At 40.0% G+C, this 18,861-nt stretch overlaps 1 protein-coding gene across 4 annotated transcripts in view; it reads left to right on the top strand.

Moving 5' to 3' along the window:
• The window catches only part of ZFYVE9 (zinc finger FYVE-type containing 9), a 48,683-nt gene that overhangs the window by 14,139 nt on the left and 15,683 nt on the right, over positions 1-18,861 (top strand). For 2 of the 4 annotated variants that reach the window (XM_082228181.1, XM_082228180.1), the window contains 8 exons: positions 46-150; positions 5,059-7,136; positions 10,584-10,683; positions 13,014-13,190; positions 14,495-14,664; positions 14,871-14,994; positions 16,737-16,859; positions 18,704-18,859. In XM_082228181.1, the coding sequence (XP_082084307.1) occupies positions 81-150; positions 5,059-7,136; positions 10,584-10,683; positions 13,014-13,190; positions 14,495-14,664; positions 14,871-14,994; positions 16,737-16,859; positions 18,704-18,859 (2,998 nt within the window). In that variant the 5' untranslated portion in view covers positions 46-80. The remainder of the gene's footprint in view (positions 1-45; positions 151-5,058; positions 7,137-10,583; positions 10,684-13,013; positions 13,191-14,494; positions 14,665-14,870; positions 14,995-16,736; positions 16,860-18,703; positions 18,860-18,861) is intronic. The other 2 variants (XM_082228183.1, XM_082228182.1) reach the window with 1 other exon arrangement.

Genomic DNA, 18,861 nt, shown 5'->3' with positions numbered 1-18,861 from the left:
ATTGGAATATTGCTAGAAGTTCATAACTGGCTGTCTGCTTGACAGGTTCAGACAAGGAGCTGGGTGGCATTTCCTGACAAATGGAGAACTATTTCCAGGCAGAGGCTTTTAACCTTGATAAGGTTTTAGATGAATTTGAACAAAATGAAGGTGAGTAACTTTTGTTAGGGCTGGAGATGCAAACTAATATCTGGATCTGTGACTCTGGTTGTATTTCTTTGTATTTCCTGTTCCATTGTAACTAACATCTGTTATGCATTTGCTGGGAATAAAAGTCTGAAAAGGATATTGAGAAATCTACAATTTTTTTCTAGGTAGAAACAGTTAAAATAATTGTCTTAAAAATTTCAGTGATTACATGAATGATATCCCTGTATTAATTGGGTGTCAAACATTGGCACAATTGCATAGATATATAATTCACAGGTAAGAATTGCTTGCAGCTAGAGCTAGTACAGATAAGATTAGCTGTCTGTGCATAAGAAGTAATCAGCTTCCATCCGCTCTTTTGCCACCCAGAATGCACATACTCCCAGATCAATCCCCCATTTTACACTAAGTTCAGTGTTACATTTCATTGTGCTCCTAGTTAGCACAAGTCTTAACTAGCTTTTACAACACTGATTAATTGTTTGTTTTCTATACCTATGACTCTGCTAACCGATGGCTAAAAATTGCACATAATAGTGGTGCTGTGGGTTAAACCACAGAGCCTAGGACTTGCTGATCAGAAGGTCGGCGATTCGAATCCCCGCGATGGGGTGAGCTCCCATTGCTTGGTCCCAGCTCCTGCCCACCTAGCAGTTCGAAAGCACGTCAAACTGCAAGTAGATAAATAGGTACCGCTCCGGCGGGAAGGTAAACGGCGTTTCTGTGCGCTGCTCTGGTTCGCCAGAAGTGGCTTAGTCATGCTGGCCACATGACCCGGAAGCTGTCTGCAGACAAAGCCCGGCTCCCTCGGCCAATAAAGCGAGATGAGCGCCACAACCCCAGAGTCGGTCACGACTGGACCTAATAGTCAGGGGTCCCTTTACCTTTTTTTACTAACATAAACTGTGGCTTAGCACAAATGAGCAAATGTGTGGGTCCAGGGGATTGTGACCACTGCCCTTTTCCCCTGCTCCTGCTGCCACTGCGCTACCCAGGACTAAGCCATAGTTCGGCTTAGCCTTTCATTTGAACACAGGCTCATGGTCTGTCTCCTCCAGATGAACCATGAGTGGTAAACCAAGAACAAATATTGGTTACAGCTTGTCGTTTGTGTTAGCATTTAGTTTACATCACAAAATAAAAGCAGTAAACTCCCTGAGTAATCACAAATAACTAGGGGGGAATTCAGCTTCACGCTGTCACAAATGTTCCATCTGTACAAGCGTATCAGTTTCCCAGATGGAATGATCCCTTGCTCTTGTGTGCTGTTTTGGGGATTCTCCCAACCCCTTGAGCAAATTATAGATGTGGCATGTGTGGGAGGGGAAAGCCCTGTTGTGGAAGCCTTCCTCTAATGGGGTTTGGTAGGTGTATTCCTCCCTAGGTTCTGTGGCTTGTTGTAGGAATACAAGAGCTTATTAACTTACTAACTACATTACTAAATGTGTACATTGAGGAGGGAGAAGAAAAAATGGCATTCACACAATGCTGAAACATCAAACATGTTTTGTAAAATTAAATTCCCAAGTGGTTTGTTTGTCTGTGATTGCTGTATTCCCTGTTACGTGATTTGTATGTAGCTAAGTCACTTTCCCCCTTATACTATGCTACTTCACTGTTCTGCTGTTGTGAATGCCTGCTAAAACATGGATAGGATTTATCATTGTATAATTTGTACAAGTAGGGCATTCTCTGGCATGAAAAGTGTAGCAATGGAAACAGGCAAACCCAAAAAGAGCTTGGCTGGATTAGATGAAAGGTCTGTCAAGTTCAGCATCCTGTTTCTCACATAAACCAAAGAGGTGCCTTTGGGGAGATTATAAGTAGGCTATTTCCACTCCCACTTTTTCTCCCCAAGACCTAGTAATGTGGTATACTGCTTCCAGACATGGAGGCTTCATATAGTCATCATAACTAATAGGCATTGTTAGACTAACTGATGGAAGGTCTAATCCCATTTTTAAAGCCGTCACAGCTAACTGTCATCTTGTGGCACCACATGCCATTAATAAATAAATAGCTTTTCTAAGGAAAAACACAACCTTTGGTGCTTAATGACTCCAACTACAGAAGCAATCAAAGTGCTATTTGAGAGTTAATGTGATTTGGTTACCTTTTTTGGCCAACATTTATTCGCTAGTTGGGCTGATAGAAATTGCTTTCTTAGGGCTTGTCCACGCTGTAGTGTTCTTCTGAGAAACGAAAATAGTTTTAGTCTGTGGGTATAACTCATAGACTAATTGCTTTCCTGAGTGGTTTCCCTTTTTATGGTGCTAAATGATGTATTTGCAAAAAGCAGATATGATTCCTGGATTGCTGTTTGAGAAAGCACTGCAGCAGCCTGAAGGGCGGATGCTGGAGGAAGGACGGTTGGAGAGGCAAAAAGCAGCCCCTTTTGGGGAGTGTGAGGACTAAATTTTGAGAGGGTTTTTGCTTTCGCTGTTGCTGGCATTGAGCATAGGTGCCAAGAAGATATCGTCGTCAGCCACATGTGGCTGAATTGGGTGAATCTGTCTCTTTATCCAGCCGTTCTTCAGTGGGTGGAGAAGTTGCAGTTCTTCATTTATTATTATTTTTTATATTTACTAAATTTGCATACTGCCCTTCATCCACCGATCTCAGGGTAGTTCACCTGAATGCTGTAGTGACAGATTTTGCTCCCCAGAAAGGGTCTCTGCTTCCTCCCCAGTCACTACTGCAGCTGAAGAGTTCTTAAAACACTCACCACCTTAAACTGGTATAGCACTGCAAATTTGTTACCATATGAATACCCAAATAGTTTTGATTGGTTTATGTTTGTGTGCATGTATAAAAGGCAGTAGGTGCACTTTGATGAAGTATTTATATTTTGGCCATGGTTTAGATTGCAAACTGGCAACCAAGCTAGATGATATTAGAAATGCATGTTCTCCTTTAATGTGACCTGCTTTTAAAAAAATAAATTGGGGGGGGGTGGAGGGTGTGTGAACCCTCCACTGCTATTTGCCCTGAGGAAGAAGCTGCCATTGGTGACAGTGGCAAATTTCCTTTGTGGTAAATATCAGCATCTGTATTGTGTGTATAAAACGAATCATGGTGCGGGGAAAGGGTCAAACTCCAGTTTTTAAGCATTGTAGCTCCAGTCCTGATGAGCTTCTTAATGTTTGCTATTCCTCCCTCCCAAAAAAAGACATGTGAAATGCGACCATGCATTTCTCATTTTGTCTAGTTTTAGCCAGAACAGTATATACAGTTGGCAGCAGTATACTAACTAATGGACTTTCTGTGCTTGGGCCCTATTACCTCTACAGAGATTTTCAGTATAGTATGTGATTTTTTTTTATTATATGTGGAACAAACATGCATTTATTTAATTTTACATGATCTCTGTTTTGATTTTGGCAACTGGAGAATGTATAAAGCCGTTTATTCCAGTGTTTCCGCAGTGTTCCTAAGCTATATAGTTATGTAAAACACTTAAGAATTGCTATACAGTTAACAATGCCATCTACAAAGGGAACAGTAACTAGAAATGCTTTTGCTTCCACAATATTTTTCAGTATAAGAAGCGATTTGCAATTATTTTAATCTCATTTATGCTTACGATAATTCTGTGAAGTTAGCTAAAGCTGCAAGATGATGTCTTGCCCAAGGTCACCCAATTAGCTTTAAGATTAAACAGGAATTTCAATGTGCTTTTGAGTCTCCAAAATTGACATTTAGTTCAGTTTGCTGTGCTGTATTGTCCCCAGCTTCTTTGAATAACTTATATGATGTCAATTCTTGTTTGGGTTTTACATGTTTGTCTTAATTAATGCTGTTGTTTTCTACTTCCTCTGGTTTGCAGCTAAATATATCAACCAAGATGTTAAGATTACGTATTCCCATAAAATGTGTATTATAAATAAATATTTCTGTTCCAGGCCTTAGAGACTAATCAAAACCAGAAATCTAACTTGGGAGCCAAACTGATAATCTAGAGAAATGTATGACTGCATTTTCATCTTTTTGAATTTGATTTAAAAAATAGCAGTTGTGGGAGTACCTAATCTGCATTGGGTCTCCAGCACAGGGTAAGGAATATTTTAATACTTTGTCTCTGTGCTTTTTTCCTCACAAAATTTCTCCCTTAAGCTACTATTCACTCTGGAATGAAAAACATATGACACCCATTTGTGTGTTCTTCTAGGGCAAATAGCAACTTATGGGTGGTTTTCATTGGGAAACTTCAAGAGGTAAAGTGTTAAACCAACCTACACTGTGGTTCTGATTTAGACTGAGACCTTTGTGACTGTAGAACTGCATACATTTCAAAAGATGGAAATACAGTAATTTTCATGCAAACTGGGATCTTGTCTGATCCTGGGTTTAAGCTAGTTTAACTATAATTGCTTCTTGCAAAATAAGATAATAATTATTGTTACGCAATACACTTGTAATGTAGTACCCACACAGGGGTGAAGGATTTCTGCACTTCAGGGGGCTGGACTGGATGGCTCTCGTGGTTCCTTCCAACTCTGTAATTCTGTGGTCTACAGTTCTTGGAATAGTAGCGTATTGACCCGAATATAAGCTGCACCCGATTAAAAGCCGCACCTTTAAAATTCGGGGGGGGGGGGGAGGAAAAAAGATAATACCTGAATATAAGCTGCTCCCTTAAAATTCTGCAGGCATTCACACCCATTCGATTTTACCATATGTCTGTTTCAGTAGCAATATCATAAAAGCCAGTTTTTGTAAGGTCGCAAATTTAAGCCACACTTTAAACTTTTCACGGACAGAATTTGGAAAAAAAGTGAGGCTTATATTCAGGCCAATACAGTATTATGTATTTTCCTTTGATATACAAACATTTGAACCTCTTGTGCAAAGTACAAGTTACATATGCTGAATTTATTGCATATTGATTTAAGTTACTTATCTTTTCAGATGAAGCCATTTCACCTACTTTGTTGGATGCAAAGTGGAATAAGATCCTAGATCCTCCTTCCCATCGGCTGTCTTTTAACCCAGCTCTGGCCAACGTGAATGAATCCACAATTCCTAATGAGTGTCCGCAAAAGTTGAAGTCATTCTCCCTGTCTCAGTTAGCCACTGCATCAACAGGAGGAGGAGATTGCTGTTCTAATGGAAAGAATCTTAATATAAGACAAGAAAGCCCAAACATGTGGATTGATGATCAGGCAGCAACAGATGATCATCAGCTAGTTAAGAGAAATAGCAATCGAAATGCCCTGTACAATTTGATGGATGAAGAAGGAAGGAAAAAGAAACCAGAGGAAAAAAACGTTCTTGTAGTAGCAGTCATGCATAACTGTGACAAAAAAGGACTGCAAAGTGATTTGTTAGATTGTAGAAATTACAGCAATTCCCCCAGAATGGATACTGTTAGCTTTACACTGGATAATGAAACCCAACAAGCTGATCACATTGATGTTACTGTAAACGGGTCCATTGAAAAAGATTCAGATACTGAAAAAGATGCAGTACAAGCAAACAGGCTACCTGCAGAAGAAGATTTTTTCAACCATTGTAGTGTTGCTGCTTCTGCCTGCTTATCCAGTGGATATTCTTCTCGGTTAAAGGAGAATGATAATTCAAACAAAGACCTTCATTTCTCAGAAACTGCAGCAGCAGGGATGAATGTAATTACATTGCAGAGGCCACTTGGCCCTAGTGTTAAAATACAGCAAAGCTGTGCATCAGGTGAGGGTTTTGATACTGATGCTGTTGCTCAGCTGGAAACTAGAAACTGTTTACCTAGTTCACGTAATAGTGGTTTCTCCACAGAGGTTTCTGTTGCAGAACCAGCAGCCCAGCCATTTCAGTCAGGGATATGTGAGGTCTCTGCAACTTGTCAGCCAAATACGCTTGAAAGTGGTAATCATGGTGAAAGTTCTGACGGACATTTGGCTTCTATGGATGTTGGTGCTGCTGACAATGAAGCTGACAAATATGAAAAAATACTCAGCTCAACTGAATTGCTCAGCACGACAGTTTGTTTATCAGAATCTCAGGAGATGGCAAATGGGGAACTGACTAAAGAAAATCAGATCAGTAATGAGCAAACACCTGGGGAGGATGAAACACTGTTGCATACAGCAAAGCGGGAGGAAACATGTAGTAGTAATGGAGATAGCAGCGATGGCATGACAGTAGCAAGTCAGGACTTAAAGGGAGCATATATGGATGAGTTTGAAGATTCCAGTCCCACTGATGTCATGAGTACATCGGCATCAAGTGCTCTGCTCAATTGTTGTGATTCCTATGGAATACAGAACCCAATTCTTGCTCATATTCCAAAGACTTTACCCTCCAAGGAAGACTCGGTGACTGAGGAAAAGGAGATAGAGGAGAGCAAATCAGAATGTTACAATAATGTTTATGAACAAAGAGGAAATGAGGCCACAGAGAGAAGTGGGCTCATTTTGAACTGCACTGGTGACCAAATTAAAAAAAAACATTTACATAATCTCTGCAGTCAGGTACCATCTGAAACAAGTCAAGCATCACCAAAACAAGCAGCTAGTCTGCAGCCTCTCAGTGTTCCTTTTGGTGGTGCCCGACCCAAACAGCCTACAAATCTTAAACTACAAATTCCAAAGCCATTATCGGACCATTTACAAAATGATCTGGTTCCCCCAAACTGTGGAGGAAACAGTAAAAACAAAAATGATGTATCTGGAAAAGTAAAAGTAGGTGAAAACATAGCAAATGTATTTTCTGATGAAACATCACTGAGTGCATCAGTCACAGATATTGGCAGGGAGCATTCTGATGATTATAAGTCTGGGGTTTCTAGTAGTTCGTGCCTTGCAGCAGCTTCAGATAGTCCGGACAACGACCTTGGAGCTGGCCAGTTTGGAGTTCCTACAAGAAAGCCATTTACTACTTTGGGTGAAGTGGCTCCGGTCTGGGTTCCAGATTCTCAAGCACCAAACTGCATGAAATGTGAGGCCAGATTTACATTCACTAAAAGGCGACACCATTGCAGAGCCTGTGGAAAGGTATGTTTATATTTAATGAAATATTTTCACAAATGATTGAAGCCACAGAATTGGGGGGGATATTTTTAGTAAGCATTTTGTAGTTTTTAGCAAAGTAAGGTTAGATATCTATTTTAATGGCTACTGAAAATAATATGAGTGTTAAAGGTATTATTAATTGTTAGTTTTGCATCAAGCTAGAAAACAAGTATACTCCCCAAATAAATAACTTATTGAATCTTATGGGGTCCCCCCCCCAGCACACTTTGTGATAAAGTATAGGCAGAAGCAGAGCTGCAGCACTAGGTTTCTGGCAGAGGTGTTGTTGCTGCAGCTTACTGGGAGGTAGTGGAGCAAGGTGACAGAGGTCAGTGTGGTGTGGCTCAACTGGCGGGAATGCCGGATTGACTTTGCCAGTGTGGACGCACCACACCAACTTCTGTTATGCCTCATACCTTGGCTTCCTCCTCCTGATAAGTAGCAGCAGCAGCAGCCCAGCTGATGGGAATCTAGGGTGCTGCTCTGCCCCACTGGGTAAACCACTTTTCACTATAGGCTGCTTGCCGTGGTGAGTGTGGCATCACATTCTGGCAAGAGTAATAAACAGCCAACCTTCACCCCAGCTTTCAAGCTGTGGGGTGGTCCATGATGAGAGGTTGGGAGGCGGTTTGGCAGCTGGTGAGCCCGGCCATGGAGACCAAATTGGCAACCCTTCTGCTGGCCTTTCCTGCTCCATATCAGAAAGGGTGAAAGCAGAGGGAGGGGAAAAGAGGTGTCTTCAGGCAGTGGCTGTTCCCTGACTTGCCTTTTCCTTTTTAAGAAGAGTGTTGTATGTCGTTCTCTAAGGTGCTTGCCATGCTTTCAAGCCGTTGCTGCAAACAGTAAGCAGTCTCTGCCCTGAATGATTGATCAGCCAAGAATTAATTGATTTGCTTGTTATTTCATACATTTGTGGTATCACTATTACAATATAACACCACTCCAAATTCTTAGAAGACTCCAGGGTGGAGAGGGAATGTTGTGATAGCTAAAAATACATGATGTTGGTAATGGGTAAAGCACTTCTCTGTACAAGTGCTTCTTATACAGGTTGGACCATTTTACAAGTGGTTTTAGCACACATCAGTAGAAATAAGTCCACAAACAATATGTTCCCACAAAATCTTTATATCCCACCTGCCTTCATGTAACTAACTCATTAGCAGATTTAGAGATGATGAAAAATATTTTCTGTCTGGTTGCCTGAAAGGAATGCTGACTTAGCATAAGTGACCAAACAAAAAGTCATTTGTAAGCCTGGTTTTGTATCATGTTATCCGGTTTTCAGCTGAAAAAATATCAATATTTTGTTTTTTAAATATTCCTGAGAAATAAGTAAATGTGTGGCATTTAGGATTTCTGTGCTTTCATTTTAAATTGGATGTAAAATAAGCCTGATATCTTGGGGCCTTATAAAAATACAGACTTGAATATTGTTCTCAACTAAGACAAGGTAAAGTAGAATTAAGTGAATAAAAGATCTGTAATCAGCACAGCTGTGCATGGTGCTGTAGAAATGGAAGTGTTTTCTTTAGCAATTATCCATTTTATTTATCAAAGAAAGCACAGGGGCTTTTCTTTCAGTGGGATTCCTGCTTGTAGTAAAACGTTAGGCCTTTTTAAACCATTTAACTGTAATAGACACCTCTTTCTTCCCATCTGAAACTTGTTTTACACTGAGAGCCCCTTCAGGCTGGTGTTTTATCACAGGTTTATTCTGCAACGTATCCTTGGCACAATAATAGTGCAAAAGTGGTGGATTTATTTTGCTTAAATTTGTTCTGTGATGCTGCCCCAGTGCTGCCTCATTATTGTTGTAACAACATTTGTGCAACAAAACCAGAACGTTTGCGGTATAAAAAGTAATAGGGTTTCAGCAGACAGTTACAGGATATGCACTGGTTGAAAATGAAGAAATGTGGCTGCCCCAAAACCTTTGCAGGTACAAACAGTATTGAAAGTGGGATTGCATGTCACTGCCCTGATAGCACCACTGTAGTTTATTGCTGTATAAGAACCTCTCTCTCCCTTAATATTTCATGCTGATGCACAAATTGGTATAGGTAATAATCACTATAATACCCAACACTATGCTGATGTTTTCCTTTACACGAAGCATTTTGGCATTGCTTTATTTACAGTTCATTTCCTCTGGGCAGCAGATTTTTCATTGACCTTGACTTTGTTTGAATAAGCATTACTGTATCCAGTGTGATACTCTTTTTCTCCAGTGAATAAGTTACATAATAACTTGCAGCTCACTGAATCCAACTTTAGCAAAGATGGTCCTGAACATGGGTTAAAAAAAAGATATAACAATTGATTTGGGGAGATCCCCTGTAGAGATTAGGTCAGTTTGTATTTTTCTTTCTCAGTGAGATAATGGGGGAAGAGACATCTTCTATACATGCTACAAGAATTTTCAACAATTAATCTAAAGTTTTCATTTCTGTGAAAGGATTATTGTTAAATATTTGGTTTGTTTAATGTAGTTGGGATGTTTGGAATAGTAAATTATGAATGAAAAGTTAATATTTCATTTCCCAGCTTAGGGCACTGATTTTTTTCATAAATTTAAATTTCCATCCTAGTCTACTGTTGAGCTGAATTTTCCAGCAACAATTCCTCCATGAGTGTAGAAATATAAAATATTGTATGTTTTTTTGGAGTGTGGAAATTTCATTCAAAGTTGAGCGGCTGTTTAATTTTTCATTAAATATATATTGTTAGATCACAGGAAGGAAAGAGTACAAGAACCTCATTAGAAATTGAAATGCTACCGTCTATGCAATATAAGGCAATAACTAATAGGACAAAACCAGCCTTACTTCCTGAATTAAAACCAGGAGCTATTTTTGGTGCATTTTGACTATGCTTGAGTATATTTGCTGTTTGATAAAGGTGAAGTAAAGCTTGGCCGCTATGAAACTGTAAATGTTGACTGGCTAACTGTTTCAGTGTAGGTGCATTGAGACCTCAACACAGAGTTGAGGGCAAGTGTGTTCAGACCTCTAATGACTTTATTTAATGAAGTGGGAAAGTGGCCAAGGTTATAAAGACTGTAAGATTTTGATATTCTGCATAGGAATACCACAATATTAACTCAGACATTTCCTGTTTTCAGCATAATCAAATAATGTGATAATGGGTGCCTCTAGTTTTATTATATCCCATTAAGTTATATTCTGTCTGATCAGTATAAATCCCATAACTCATTACAAGACAGGAATATTGTACTAAGGTTGATTTGGGTTGTTGTTGGTGGTGGGGTTTTTTTTGGGGGGAGTGTCATTCTAGCACTTTTCCTGTAGGATGAGGATAAAGCAGCACTGGTGAGTGTTGGCTAATTAGGTACAGAATTCAATCTGAAAACTTGTAGTCATAAAAGAGTGCTAAATGACTGAATATATTTTTCCTATTTTACTTAAGGTATTCTGTGCAGCCTGCTGCAGTCTAAAATGCAAACTGCTGTATATGGACAGAAAGGAAGCCAGAGTGTGTGTAATTTGCCATTCGGTCCTAATGAATGGTAAGTAACAGGGTAGGAACTAAATGTAAGTTCCACTAACATTGTGCTGTACAGAACCAACCATGTACATGAGTGGGATAAATAATGTGGCCTAGTGCGTTTTGTTTCCCTACTGGAAATTATTTCAATATGGATAATTATTTTCTAAAGTGATGTCCCAATCTAAAGCCTATCTGTACTCATGAGCTATTTCAAAACTAACCTGTTTCCACAATTCCTGATTTACAGAAGAAATTAGGCAGGCTCAATGTTTGTGCATGGAGTGTGATTGATCTGGATCCTATCAGAGCTTTAAATAGTGTCAGATGACTTGAAGTCACTTTTTCAGGTAGAAATCCGTGCACCTTCTATACAAGTAGAGGTAGAGGTAGGTGTACGGTTTGTTGCAATTTAATCTTCTGTCCCAAAACAGTGTTCCTGGTTGTGGGAACTCCTTTTGAGCACACAAAAACACAGTAAATTTTGCTTTCATGACTTAGAAGATGAGAGAGAATAAACGCTTGCAAGTGATTTATGTAAGGCAGTGATCTTGACAGTAGCTCCAGACATTTTGTGCTTCATACATTACATTTTTGGTGCCTGAAAAGATGCCTGGCCTGAAAAGCTGAGTATATAAGCTCTGAAATGTCACTTCTTATCTGTCTCAAAAGGATTCTAAGAATTATGTTGTTAAATTTTGTACTGCGTTTTGACAATGAGCTACCGCAGTTTAAGTACAGTGCTATTTAAAGCATTAAATATTAACATCTCTCCCTATAGGCTGATAGAAATGTGACAGGAAATGGTGGGTTTATTGCAACTATGAATTAAAAAGTAGTGACTAAAGTGACATTGATTTTTGAGGACAAGAAATATTATTCTCTGAGAAGAGGGGGGAGTTGCATAGGAAGCTGCATTATTTCAAGTCAGACAAGCGGTCCATCACGCACAGTGTCATCTGCATTGAGCAACAGCAGCTCTGCAGGCCTTCAGGCAGGTGACATTTCCAGTCCTTCTTGGAGATGGCAGTGATTGAACCTGGAACCTTCTGCTTACAGGGCAAATCCTTCTTAAGGATGCCCTGAGTCAATGTCGTGAAACACTCTTGCTTTTGTAACAAAGGTAGCTGACTCCATTTGGTTAATGCATAATACTTTTGGGTTGTACTTGTGCAAGGTTGGAACCTGATATAGGTTCATTTGTATCTGAACGTCTTTTGTTAACAAGGTCTAATAAAATTAATTGAGCTGTAATTTCCCTTCAGAAGCCTTTCCTTTCCATTACTCATTAGTGATGGGAAAGAAAAAGTATTTATAAGAGGGTCCACATTGCCTGTAGGTGAATGTATTTCTGTGCCTGGAACCAAGCTGCATCTATGTTCTATGACATTGCAGTGGTAGGTGATGCTGCTGCTTTCCTGTTGTTTGTCAGTTAGTTACTTTGGTGTATTTGGGTACAGTACAACAAGTACTTCATCATTCTTTGCTTCAGGAGGCTGAAGCAGTGATTGTTCAATTGGTGGCTGACTTGTGGGAATGTTGAAGTGGATGGGGTGGAATAGAGAAGTGTGGTGTTTGTGTTTTGGTGCTCATCTACTTACAGTCCCAGACACGTTCCTATTTTTTTAAAAAAATCATTTCCAGATAATTCATAAAGATTGTAAAGGAAAGTTGGATAGGAATCCCTTTTATAGTGGTTATATTTTTTTCATAGCACAGAGGCCCAAGAGGAGATAAGATCAGACTCTTGAACATGCCACCACCCTTTAGGTATCCTTTGAAGCTCTAGGCTGAGTCAGTATTTTGTAGTAAATATATTTTTCCAGTATTAATAATTTCAATAATCATATTTCTCAGTTACACAGCATTTGATGCTAAAGGTGCCAACAATTCAGTGGATTTCGTCTAATATTTTGAGATTCGTCTTTATTTTTGCTTTTTGACTTTGTTAAAGTTATAATCTAGTTCTGTGCTTTCCTGAGCATGGGGTACTGGGCTATCGGCATAAGTGGACAGCTCCACTATCTCTGCCAATCATCCAGAGGGCATCCAAGGAGCAGCCATATCCCAGTATTGCTGATGAAAAAAACAAGTATGGATGTGAGCATGAAATATTTTAGAAAAGGCAGAGCTGTCTACATTGCCTCCTTCAGATTGCTACATCATCTTAGGGAGCAGAGGCAGATGTTTAGACCACACCTGGATAGGTTCAGGACTTATAGTTGCATAAATATATTTTCTGATGAAGGAAAAGAGCCATTAATCTGATATATCGCAAAACTTAGAATTGCAGTGGTTGCATGATTTTTCTGGTGTACTGATTGCCTTTTTGTGTGTTTTGTGTTTCCTTAGCACAAGCCTGGGAGAACATGATGAGTGCCTCAAGCCAGAGCCCTAATCCTAACAATCCTGCTGAGTACTGTTCTACCATTCCTCCCTTACAGCAAGCACAGGCTTCTGGAGCTCTGAACTCTCCACCACCTACTGTTATGGTACCTGTGGGAGTCCTAAAGCATCCAGGTGCAGAAGGTAGGGATCTTCTTTTCTTCTGCTTAGATTCCATCTCCCTACTCCCCCTCTTTATGAGAGGGGGTGGTCCCTGCCTGTTTGAAGGAGGCAGTGGTGAAACCATTCCTTTAAAAGCCTTCCTTGGATTCGAAAAACCTAGCTAACTACCAGCCAGTTGCTAAATCTCCCTTTCTTGAGCAAGGTTCTGGAGCAAGTGGTTGCAGACCAGATCCAGGCACTTTTGGAAGAAACTGAGTTTCTGGATCCATTTCAATCGAGGTTTAAGCCCAGTTTTGGCACAGAAACTGCTTTGGTCACCCTGTATGATGACCTCTGCCATCATACAGAGTACTTCTGAATTCTAAGTGTGTTATCAAAATGCTGATTAGTGTTAATGCTGATTAGTATTATTTACTTGGGCTGCAGTCCAAAGAAGTGACATGCACACATAAGGAAAAACTATTTGCGGAGCCTGAACTTCATTTGTTGTTTCTGCTGTAGCAATTTTTCCTACCCAAGTGACTTGAAAAAAAGACATCTAAGTCAGTAGTTTATGTCAAGTTTCCCTTTGATACTTCTTCATATAATTCCTAAACAGTGGTGCAGATCTGACCACTCAACCATCTTTGTTGCACTGTATACATTTTACAACCTTACCTGTTTTTACCTATAAAGTGATTGTTGGCATATAGGGTCTTTCAGATGACCAGCACCTGTGATAGTTTGTGTAAAAATAACAGTAGAATCCCAATTCCATGGGATTTACTCAAAGGCAAGTGGGTATATGAAACACCCATGGCTGATGAGAAGTATGGTCTGATAGTTACTCAGCACTCTAAAGCAGTTTATTTTCATCAAGTGAAAATGAAATGGCTATATCTGCTCATGTAAATGTCAGTGTTTGAGAACTGCTCAAACTGGTTCTTTATTTGCATAGGAAAGCCTCCTTAACTCAATGTATCTGGTGGAGGTATTTATTCAGTTTAGAGATTAACTATAGGATCAAGATGCTTAGATCTAAATGATTGAATATTAATCTGGTTATCACTAAAGATAAACTTACTATTTACAATGTTCTTTTTAAAAAATATCTTCAACTGCTGATGAAAAGACAAGCTGCCTTAAAAGACAACCACTATGGGAACTGTTGAACCAAAATCAGATTCTTCTTTATTTGGTTGTGGCATTGGAAATATTCAAATCCCTATCGCTGTTTTTTTGTTTGTGTTTCAGTGTATTTCTGTATCTCAATTAAAGCCAGCTAGCTTCACTTCTCTTTTCATGCATGCATTTCTTTTGATGAGTTGTTCCCATCTCTTCCTTAGTGGCTCAGCCCAGAGAACAAAGACGTGTTTGGTTTGCTGATGGCATCTTACCCAATGGGGAAGTTGCTGATGCAGCCAAATTGACAGTGGCTGGAACAACCTCCCCTGGAGCGCTAGCAGTGTCACATGATCCAAGCAAACCCATGAGCAACACTACTTCACCCGTAGAGGTGAGGAAAAGCTCTGATTTTTGTTGTAATATGTTGGACATGTCTCTTGGTCAGAGGGTACAGGCAGAAGTAGCTTCCCTAGCAATGTATTTTTACATGAGAGCCTATAGTACAGATTGTTTTTGTATCTTGTATTTTACAAAATGAAGAGTAAAATATGTCTAGTTATGCATTTACATAGTGTTGTTGTTTACTGCTTCTTGTAGACTGAAAACACACTTGCATTTTCAAGAAGCATTACTCAGGTTGGAAGTCCAGTTGGCAGTGCGATGAATCTTATTCCAGAAGATGGGCTTCCTCCAATTCTTATTTCTACGGGGGTGAAAGGAGGTGAGAATTAAACTGTGGTGTGTCTGTTTTTGGGTTTAATGAGTAACATTCCATCCTAGAGCAGTCCATATTGAAACCAAAGTCTTCTGGATCAAGGTCAAATAGTCTTGACTGTCAGTGGGCTGAATATTAACAGGCAAGGTCAGGCTTAATAAAATATCTGTTATCTCTAACACAAATGGGGATTCTGTGTACATATAATCATTCAGGTGTACTGAATAGTGATGGGAGTTCAAAAGGCGACTTGGATGCATGTGAAATTGGAAGAAGGGATTGCATTTCTAGGAAAGTACCAATTTCTGGGGTAGTCCTTTTCTGAGCTGAGCTAGACGTTATCAGCACTACGGTGTGTAGTCACACATACAGAAAGTACCTAATATCCAGTCTGATCTGTTGGCATACTGCCAATTTTTCTTGTTTACATCTTCCATATCAATGTCATGAAGTTTCTGCAATTTGAAGCAGTGGAGAATAATATCTATGTGTAGCTACTTGTTTGCAATAGATAAAACTAAATGATTGCCTGTGAAATAAGACTCTTCATAAAATACTACCACGAGTTGCAAGTACTATTTGTTTAGTTATTTAAACAACTAAAACTGACCAGTTGATAAACTCACTAATTAAGAACCAATGACTATGGATATATTCCAAATTTATGGATAAATTCCAAGTTATTTTTTTGCAGTAAATCTTATACCTGACAAACACTTCATTCTGTCAAAAGTCCTGATAGTCAAATAAAGTTTTTTAAAAAGGAAATCTAGAAGGGATTCATGAATTTGTGTTTATGGGAATGCTTCAGAATATAGCCTTTAAATATGATTTCATTAATTGATATTGTTATATATAATGGCACTGTAAACATAAGCAAATAAAAGCCACTTCCCAATATTCCATCATACTCTAGCATGGAACAGAAGAAAGGCCAGGGCTATGCAGATAGAAGAAGGCTTGGTGATCGGTGGCTAGGGTCTACAGTTATAGGGAGAAAATTTATATCTTACCCAGTGGTACCCCTGTGTGCATACCTTTAATATCTCCCATGGCAGTAAATGATTCCCATTTGCTCCTCTCATGAAAAATGAAGGACTTTGATTGAGGAGTGAGAACCTGCATTCTACCCCTTTTATTGAACTTTTATTGACAGGATCACACAGGAATGTATATCCACATGCAAAGCACATAGTTATACTGCACCCCTTGGCTTCCTTAGCATATATAAGCTGGTCTTCCCCATGGAAACCCCACCAATCCTTTTGATCATTTTGAGGGTCAGCCTGCATATATTTGCAATACATGACTGAGATGCCAAAACTGGTTTATAATGGTTATGTTTAATGCCATATACTGTGCTTGACATAGAGGTATGTTGTGTAGAAGCCCCAGGGTAGAAATCTATTTTTGTTGCACTATCAAATAAAGATTTACAAAGGTATTTATTATGGGTCTGTTAAACAAATGCTATTTCATTTTTTAAGAACAGGCAATAGTATTCAGTAATTGATTTCACAGTAATACTTTCACTGTTGTTGTAGGTATTACTGATAGCATGCATTTTTCAGATGTTACCTAAACCCAATGAAATGTTGGGGGGGGATCTCATTTTTAAAAAATCCTCCACCCATCCATTTGAATAAGGTGACAGACCACACAGTACTTAAATATGAGAGATACGCTATTGCCAAATTGCATAAGACACTTGACAACCATCATTTGACAGCTACCTTTTTTGCTTTCAGATTATGCTGTAGAAGAAAAACCATCTCATATATCAGTGATGCAGCAGTTGGAAGATGGTGGCCCTGACCCCCTTGTGTTTGTTTTAAATGCAAATTTGCTGTCCATGGTTAAAATTGTGAACTGTAAGTCCAGTTTATTTGGATGATGATAAAACGATCTTGCAATGAATCAATTTCCTTTGCTTTATAAAACATTTCCCTGTGAAAAACTTCTTGCACTGCAGAAAATCACCTTCAAGTAACAGTGGTGAATTGTCTTTCTGATCTGTGTCTTGGAAGTGATTGTGTGCCAAAATCCAGGATATTATTTTCTGAGGCCCAATATATGAATTCACATATTTAAAAGACGTGCTAGTCTTGCTACTGATGATTTCTTGATTTAATAGCAGCATGATATTACAGTGGAACTTCAGTACGCTGAATGATGGGGTTTATAAAATCATACTTCCTATGAGCATAACAAGATGCAGTTCAAAATATCCAGGATTTAAGATTATCTATGGTGTAATTCGGGGACGCGGGGTGGCGCTGTGGGTAAAACCTCAGCGCCTAGGACTTGCCGATCGCATGGTCAGCGGTTTGAATCCCCGCGGCGGGGTGAGCTCCCGTCGTTCGGTCCCAGCTCCTGCCCACCTAGCAGTTCGAAAGCACCCTTAAGTGCAAGTAGATAAACAGGTACCGCTTTATAGCGGGAAGGTAAATGGCGTTTCCGTGTGCTGCTCTGGTGCCGGTTCGCCAGAGCAGCTTCGTCACGCTGGCCACGTGACCCGGAAGTGTCTACGGACAGCGCTGGCTCCCGGCCTCTAGAGTGAGATGAGCGCACAACCCTAGAGTCTGTCAAGACTGGCCCATACGGGCAGGGGTACCTTTACCTTTATGGTGTAATTCAGCATAACTCTAAGAGGGGTACACCTACAGGGAACAAGGGTCTACTCGTGCAGTGGGACTTCCCTTGCTCTTCTCTCCCCATTTGTCCCCTAAACCTGTTCTGAGGGTTCCTTGAAACGCTCCATAGCTGATTTTGGAAGTACAGGTGGGAGAAGTGGAGAGAAGTCCTGTTGCGCAAGGTACCTCATTTCACGCATGCTAGCAGCTTAGATGAATGCCTAGTTTAACCTATGTGGTTAAACTAGGGGTGGCTAACCTTATTTGGTCTAAGGGCTTCATGTCAGTGGAGGATGTTGTCAAAATGAACTTTGCTGTCCCCTAGCTTTGTGCCTCTCCCCGACCAAGCCTGTGCACACACAGGCAGGCACACAGATGCACAATGGCAGACACAAGCCATAATCCTGCCAATTTGAGGGATTCCTCCCCATTGCAGTGCTGTGCTGAGAGGAGAGACTTAAAATGTAAAGACTAGCAAATGCAGAGGTTACCATATTGGGTCAGAAATACAACCTTATAGTAACTAAGACTTTTAACCTGCAGGGTGAATAACTTGGGCAGGGTTTTAATTGAGGAAAGTGATATTGCAAGAAGGGTCAAACCCTGAATCACCCAGTACTGTTGTCTAAAATCTACACACAACCCATACACAAAAACCATACATGGTTTTTTTATATATAAATGAGATCCTGAGTCAGAGAGCTCTGTTGTGTTTAGTTTGGCCTTGGCAAATAAGCAGCCTACAGTAATGTCTTCATTAATTTTGCATTTATCGTGGTACCTCGTGTTATGGATGGAATCCGTTCCGGAGGCCCGTCCGTAACGTGAAATGCCCGCAACTCGAAGCTCTGTGTCTGCACAGGCATGTGGCACAATTTGGCGCTTCTGCACATGCGCAAAACATGATTTAGCGCTTTGTGCAGGTGCGAGCGGCGAAACCCAGAAGTAACCTGTTCTGGTACTTCCGCGTTGCCACGAGATGTAACGTGAAAAGACACAACATGAAGCGTACACAATACGAGGTATGACTGTACTCCATATGTTTATTTTTACAAACCCTCTTTGTGCTTTCCCTTCTACAGATGTGAACAGGAAGTGCTGGTGCTTCACTACAAAAGGAATGCATGCTGTAGGCCAGTCAGAAATAGTAATTCTTCTCCAGTGCTTACCTGATGAGAAGTGTTTGCCGAAGGATATTTTCAACCACTTTGTGCAGCTTTATAGAGATGCTTTGGCAGGT

This window comes from Podarcis vaucheri, assembly GCF_965113315.1.
Source record: "Podarcis vaucheri genome assembly, chromosome: 6".
In the NCBI taxonomy this organism is placed as follows: domain Eukaryota; kingdom Metazoa; phylum Chordata; class Lepidosauria; order Squamata; family Lacertidae; genus Podarcis; species Podarcis vaucheri.
Note: the sequence above shows the minus strand (reverse complement) of the source record. Positions and strands in the feature narration are given on the sequence as shown.